At 45.3% G+C, this 8,024-nt stretch overlaps 1 protein-coding gene across 1 annotated transcript in view; it reads left to right on the top strand.

The window, feature by feature from the left end:
- Positions 1 to 8,024, top strand: part of LOC306943765 (uncharacterized protein) — a gene marked incomplete at both ends in the record, with an annotated part of 110,756 nt that overhangs the window by 99,931 nt on the left and 2,801 nt on the right. Inside the window, one exon of the mRNA XM_079530295.1 lies at positions 5,533 to 5,602. Within this exon, the coding sequence (XP_079386421.1) occupies positions 5,533 to 5,602 (70 nt within the window). The remainder of the gene's footprint in view (positions 1 to 5,532; positions 5,603 to 8,024) is intronic.

Raw genomic sequence — 8,024 nt, 5'->3', positions numbered from 1 at the left:
CAGCAAAAAGAAAAGGACAATATCGATGGCCTCCAACTGTATATATATGCTGTATCTCAGAGAAGAAGACAGTTATTATGGCAGCTTTAGATTTCACTTAGAGCAGGATCATAGCATACCTCCCGTCTTACGCAAGGTTCGATTTGCAGGGGGGGGTGGGCGGGGGGTTCATGCCCCTCCCCCTATTTCCCAGACTGGCCCACCACAACCAGTGCGCAGATACTCTAGTGACGTTTCGGGTCGAGGCCCATATACAGATTCTTGAAATACAAGCCCTTAACACCACCACATTTACAGTACAACATAAATGATACACAACCAACAGACAACTAATTTAACATTTGGCCCAGATCGGCTTCACGAGTTCAAATCCCGCTGCCACCACTATTTTTGAGTGGTGCAAACCACTCCAACAACCAGCTTTGTCTGTATGTTTGTGTACCTGTGTACGTGTCCGTGCACAGGTGAGCATGGTTGCTATGGTTAGTGTGTGACGTCACTGACATAGCTGATCAGACTATATAAGACCTTGCACCACTCAGTTCACACGGGTGTGATTTTTTTCAACAACCGCAGACAATATGATTTTGGATTAAGGTTGGTGGGGGATGCGTTAAAACGACCGGATTAAGGTTGGTGAGGGATGCGTTAAAACGACCGGATTAAGGTTGGTGAGGGATGCGTTAAAACGACCGGATTAAGGTTGGTGAGGGGTGCGTTAAAACGACCGGATTAAAGTTGGTGAGGGGTGCGTTAAAACGACCGGATTAAGGTTGGTGAGGGATGCTTTAAAACGACCGGATTAAGGTTGGTGAGGGGTGCGTTAAAACGACCGGATTAAGGTTGGTGAGGGATGCGTTAAAACGACCGGATTAAGGTTGGTGAGGGATGCGTTAAATCGACCGGATTAAGGTTGGTGAGGGATGTGTTAAAACGACCGGATTAAGGTTGGTGAGGGATGCGTTAAAACGACCGGATTAAGGTTGGTGAGGGATGCGTTAAAACGACCGGATTAAGGTTGGTGAGGGATGCGTTAAAACGACTGGATTAAGGTTGGTGAGGGGTGCGTTAAAACGACCGGATTAAGGTTGGTGAGGGATGCGTTAAAACGACTGGATTAAGGTTGGTGAGGGGTGCGTTAAAACGACCGGATTAAAGTTGGTGAGGGGTGCGTTAAAACGACCGGATTAAAGTTGGTGAGGGGTGCGTTAAAACGACCGGATTAAGGTTGGTGAGGGGTGCGTTAAAACGACCGGATTAAAGTTGGTGAGGGGTGCGTTAAAACGACCGGATTAAGGTTGGTGAGGGATGCGTCGCTCCCGTGCTTGCGGTTATGTTTAGGTTAGAGTTAGAGATAGGGTTACTAGTCCAAATGAACAAAGCACAGCGCTCCCTACCCCACTGACAACCAATCACAAACCGATTTTGGGACTCGCCACCTATGAACACAATATTCGCTGCCGGGGCGACGGATGTTTTTCCCGATGACGCCATCAAAACGCGTCACCTATATCCCACTCTGTCCGGGGGAACCCTGTAAATCTTAAAACGCATTAAAACACAAATTAAACGATGAAAACGTAACGCGTGTGTAACTCGTTATTGGGATGGGAGAGTGTTAAAATGTATAGCATTGGTGTGAAGATAATACGTTTTATACGTGCTTCTGGACGACCGTATTAAGGTTGATGAGGGATGCTTTAAAACGACCGGATTAAGGTTGGTGAGGGGTGCGTTAAAACGACCGGATTAAGGTTGGTGAGGGGTGCGTTAAAACGACCGGATTAAGGTTGGTGAGGGGTGCGTTAAAACGACCGGATTAAGGTTGGTGAGGGATGCGTCACTCCCGTGCTTGCGGTTATGTTTAGGTTAGAGTTAGAGATAGGGTTACTAGTCCAAATGAACAAAGCACAGCGCTCCCTACCCCACTGACAACCAATCACAAACCGATTTTGGGACTCGCCACCTATGAACACAATATTCGCTGCCGGGGCGACGGATGTTTTTCCCGATGACGCCATCAAAACGCGTCACCTATATCCCACTCTGTCCGGGGGAAACCCTGTAAGTCTTAAAACGCATTAAAACACAAATTAAACGATGAAAACGTAACGCGTGTGTAACTCGTTATTGGGATGGGAGAGTGTTAAAATGTATAGCATTGGTGTGAAGGGAATACGTTTTATACGTGCTTCTGGACAAACTCACTTAATTATGCATACTCACTCACGTTGGTATTTATGTTTGATAATATCACAATTTAATTCAAAACAAAATGTATGTTGACCACATGAACCACTGCAGGTGTCCCCGTTTTGGGCAAAATATTTCTACAGCCTTTTTTTTTTTCAATTCAAAGTATTATTGCATTAATTAAATTATTTGTCATAAATAGAAATATATATATATAGCTAACGTGGCTTATGTTTAATCTCCCCACATCCCCTGTTTGTTTTACAAATCGAACCCTGCATTTATGTAACAAGAGGTCAGTCATTAGAGAACTGCTCAACCACCTCAAAACTCTACTCTAAACAGACCTGAGTCGGCTCTCTACTAAAGGTGGCCTTACACTAGCCGATAATCGGGCATTTTTGACGCTCGGGGGGTGTCCGACTCAATCGGGCACCCCCCGCGCGCGATCGGGATCGGCCCGATCAACATCAAGAATGTTTGATATTTGCTCGGCCCCGCTCCGATTATCCTGTAGTGTGTGGTGCTGTCAGATTTCAAATGCCCGATTATCGGCTAGTGTAAAGCCACCTTAAGTCTATACTTTGGGCTCCATTTTCGTCACCGCTAAACCCATTATCCCTAAACTTCTTTACCTTTTTTACTATTTTGAAAATCATTTTTGAATAGTTAAAATGGCCAGTCTACAAGCTCACAACGTGTCAATGTAGATTGGCTAGTTGAACTATTCAAAAATGTTTTTCAAAATAGTAAAAAAATAAAAAGGCAAAGAAGTTTAGGGATAAGGGGTTTAGCGGTGACGAAAATGGAGCCCTTGGTCTGCTGTTGTTTCCTTCTGGAACAAACCTCTCTCGCTATAGAAATATCAGTTCCACAAGCTTGTGGCTCGGCTATGTTTTGCCGAATGTCCCCCCCTGGGGGTTTGAAGTGGTTATAAAGCCTCCCATCCCTCAAATGGTACCTAAGGCGTTATAGCGAAGCCACACCAAACGGAGATGGAGGTGATAGATAGATACAGCTCTCCAGGGAGGCTCCGCCTAAAGCAAGCGAGCTCTCACTCTGCCGTCATCCGTTGATTTACACATGAATGAATGCCCTTGAGTGCCATTGTGCCTCATAATTAATCCATTTTGGGCGGGAACCCCTTTTGGTGTTTATAGCATTATGTTATGCTTTAGCTATTGAAAAATAGCAGATCTACAAGCTCATAGCGCGGCACCGAGTGCCGCGCTATGTACTTGTAGGTCTGCTATTTTTGAAAAATCCTGAAAATGTGCCTCAAATCTATTCTTTCAGAGTTTCAGTTTTTAACTCAAATCTTTGCTTCTGGAGGGTCCCTGGAACAACATATTTTCAGATGGGGGGCTCGGTGGCCAATTACATATAATTTTTGGGGTCCTTCACATGAAATATTGAGCACAACTGATATAGAAACATGGAGGTTTTTCAGACATTTTTCATCATTTAGAAGACTTTTTTTTTTTTTTTTCGACGTCAGGTCAAAATGGATTAAGGGAGATCCTTTCGCAGGCCTCTATTCCGTTATACCTGTGTGATGCCACCACTAGTGACGCAGCAGCACATGCATGAATGATATAGTGCAGTGGTTCTTGGCATGCTATAGAAACATTTATGTTACTGTACAGAAGACATGGCTTTTGACGTAAAAGTTTGAAGGCATTCACGATGTCCATGTCAGCTATTGTGATGCACTGCATGGCGATTTGACATTTATTGTTAAATAATTATATTAGAATCACTCAATCACATTTTTTATGAAGCAATCTTCACTCTGCGTCCTTTATCCATGCTTATGCTCACCACACACCACGATGAATGGTGAGTCAGGAACTGTGTGTGTGTGTGCACGCACGCACGCACGCACGCACGCACGCACGCACGCACGCACGCACGCACGCACACACGCACGCACGCACGCACGCACGCACGCACGCACGCACGCACGCACGCACGCACGCACGCACGCACACACACACACACACACACACACACACACACACACACACACACACACACACACACACACACACAGTTCCTGACTCACCATTCATCGCATGTAAGTGCATGCTTACAGAAAGGCTAGAGTGTGTATCCTACCAATGATCTGCGTGAGTGCGTGCGTGCGTGCGTGCGTGCGTGCGTGCGTGCGTGCGTGCGTGCGTGCGTGCGTGCGTGTGTGCGTGCGTGCGTGCGTGCGTGCGTGCGCATGTAAGAGAGAGAGAGACACATGAAAGCACTGAGGCATGACATGTCATGTTTCTCAACCAACAAAAAAATAAACTGTTTTCTCTCCATCTTGGGTGGAAAGGGCTTGGTTGGTTGTATATATTTTTGGCATCTGTCACAGATTTTGTTATTCCTGTACAGAAGCGTATTGCGTTCTTTCTATAGATATTTCTCGTGTGATTGCGAGATCTTTTTCTCAAAATCAGCAAATTAATTTGCACCCCCCCCCCCCCCCTTATTATTCAAGTATTTTATTGAAGTTTGCACATTCAAGGACAGACAACCGATACATGACAACAAATACAGAACAGATACAGGACAAAACAACAACAACACCAGTACTCAACATTCATGTATATAGAGTATAACATTCTGAGATGCAATGTAAAAACCAAAAACTGTATATTAATGAAATCAACTATCAACTGAAATAAAATACCCCCCATTCTAGCATCATTCTATAGTTTCTTACTCTAAAACAATTAAACATCATGCAAAGAAAAAACCTCTGGCCGTGTGGCTTTTTGAGGATGTCTGTATAGTGAACACGAGGAAAAAGATCAAGTGAGAACCCGGAAAATATCTTGTTATTTACAAGCAAAAAGATCATAGAACGCCGTGTTTATATAAATGCATCCCTCCGGAATCGACGTAATACACTTCAGTATATATTATTTGCATGTTTTGGTTGGTATTGCATTGACCAAGACTGGGAATGCTTGATATATACCGTATGTATATAAACATATGTATATATTTATCTATTATGCATGCAGGCTATACATATATGCTCTTTCTCTCTGTCTTTTCTTTCTCAACCACAACGAGAAAGCCTTCATGATTAAAAACATGTGTTGTCTTCTGTCTTGTCTGCCCCCCCCCCCCCCTCCTCCTCCGTGAACCTTCAAAACACCCTCTTCTCCTCCTCCTCCTCCTCCTCCTCCTCTTCTTCCTCCTCCTCCTCCTCCTCCTCCTCCTCCTCTCTGGTCCATTTCCTTCCTCCCTCCCTCTCTCTTCTCTCCTCCTCGGAATCCTCCTGTCCCCATGTTGCTCCTCCCTGTGCCTCCTCCTCCCTGTGCCTCCACCCACCAGACTGCGCAGTGTGAAGATGGAACAGAGGAAGCTCAACGATCAGGCCAACACCTTGGTGGACCTGGCTAAGGTGAGGCTGTGTACCACTTGCTATATACACATAAATGGTATAATATATTATATAGTATAGTATGTATAGTTTACATAGATACTCCACTGTTACGTTCTTAGTTTACGCATGATTCATGATAACTACTTTTTATACATGTGATGTATGCCATGCTTTTTGTTATTGCTTAATGTAAGTCGCTCTGGATTAAGAGCGTCTGCTAAATGCCTAAATTGTAAATTGTAAATTGTAAATGGTGCATTTATATATAGCGCCTTTACATATATTGTGCATTACCATTACATTACCATGCATTCACACACACATTCATACACCGGCGATGACAGAGGGAACCATGCAAGGCACCAACCAAGCTTTTTTTTTATCAAGAATTGATCAATTTCACCATGGTCCACATACTGTACAGTGTACAAAAAAAGGGGGGGGGGGGGGTGGTTCAAAAGGGCACATTGCTGTCCAGAGGGCAAGGGCAGGTGGTGCTCTAGCACCCCCTAGTGTCTATCTGTGCACGCCACTGCTAGCTGTCGTCCATGTCTGTGCGTCACTCATTTGAGCTGATTGACGAAAACCCTATGGGCTGCATTTGGAGGTTGTTTTCCTGTACATGCTATAGAAACTGAGGAAAGGTAAACTAAAAACATGGCGGGCTAGTACAGTAAGCACCTCAGCCGTATAGTTAATAAAAGAGATCTATATAGTCCGAGACCGAAGAGCCATAGAAGACATGCGTGATGCACTCTGCAGGGTTTGATCTCGAGCATGAGATCAAAGCATGAATCTACACAATTTCCGCGCCTCCACATGCTGGAAAAGAGTCCCCTGAATTATAAATGAATCGGTGGTGCACGCACAGGTGAACCCTGTGTGTGCACCACTTCACTGGCCCGCGCTGCTGGAAACAGCTGACCCTGCAGCAGAGTGGGGGGGGGGGGGGGATGTGGGGGTCAGCTTCAGCTCTGGTTTCAAAGGGGAGCGGAAGCCTCCTGATCATTTGTGGCATTTGCACTGCACTCCAGCTGCCTATTTTAAAATGTTAAAGGCTATGCCTTCTTTAATGTGTGTTTACTTGCCCTTCCTCTGCTGGCTTTAGTCAATGTGTGCGTGCGTGCGTGCGTGCGTGCGTGCGTGCGTGCGTGCGTGCGTGCGTGCGTGCGTGCGTGCGTGCGTGCGTGCGTGCGTGCGTGCGTGCGTGCACCCCAATGGCAGTCGACTCTTAACCTCAAACTGCAACAGGCTATAGCAGTGCACTATAGTGTACCACCATGCACCCCTTTGAGTCCTATATACCAAATGCCATGGCATATGAAGTAGGATTCATTTGAGGAAGTGAAGAATACTGTTTTGTCGAGGTGACTTCTTTAAAGCACTGGGGTATGCGGCATTTGAAGGTAAGGTTCCATGCTATTGTTCCATGCTATTGAAATTTGTAACACCCGGGATTCGAACCCGGGTCGCCCGCACGGCAAGGGACAGTGAAGTCAAACATCGTATTAACCGTTTAAGGCCAAGGGGAATCCCCTTCACAAGAAAAGACGAAATTACCTATACCCATAGGTTCCATCCTGGAGGCAAATCTTTCCTGTGATAAAACTGCCACCAATGAAATCAAAAAAGTCAACCAAAGAACCATGTTCTTGTACAGGATCTGCTCACTGGTCAGCAAAAATACTTTGAAGACATTAACAGGAGCACAGGTCTCTTCGACTATGCAAGCACCTCATCCATAGCACCTCAAATGCCCTTAAAACAAGGCTCTAGACTTCCCAAAACAAACTAAAGGATACTTTTGGCCTTACTCCCAGAACCCACCTCACCCCTGCTCATTTTGATAGGTTGGAATGGCTTAGGGTTGACGAGTACAGCAACTTGCAATGGGCCTGGTCTACAAGATTCGCTACACCACCAAGATACCCATGTACCTGTCAAAATATTTCCTTAACTCCTCTGTGGCCATGCCCGAGATAACAAGACTAATTTACTTTTCACAGGTAACGAGACGAGATCCTGAGATTTGATAAATTAGCGTTAATCCATGTAAGTTCCATGTAAGAAACAGCCAAAATCCCCACGTGCACACCTGCACGGCGTCCTTATTGACATTAAGGCTCATTATGAGATGAAGTAGGCATGATCGGAGCCCAATAAAACATGTATTCGAGCTCCCGCTAATCAAAACAATGATCACATCGCTAGTAGGCCTCTGTGCCGGAGGTTTGAGTATACGTTTACTTTCAGCACAACAACAAGACCTCTTCTTCTCTGCTCATGTTGCACATATGGGCCTCACTCACACGTAAGACACACGCAAGACACACTTGTGTCCTGTGTCTTCTGTTTGTTATGGCCGCCTCAATGCATTTCCAATGGGAGTCACATTGTTTGAAGACACAACCTTGTTGCATGGCTATACCGCACCTATACC

This window comes from Electrona antarctica, assembly GCF_951216825.1.
Source record: "Electrona antarctica genome assembly, chromosome: 19".
In the NCBI taxonomy this organism is placed as follows: Eukaryota; Metazoa; Chordata; class Actinopteri; order Myctophiformes; family Myctophidae; genus Electrona; species Electrona antarctica.
The sequence above is the reverse complement of the archived record's forward strand: the minus strand, read 5'-3'. Positions and strand labels throughout refer to the sequence as shown.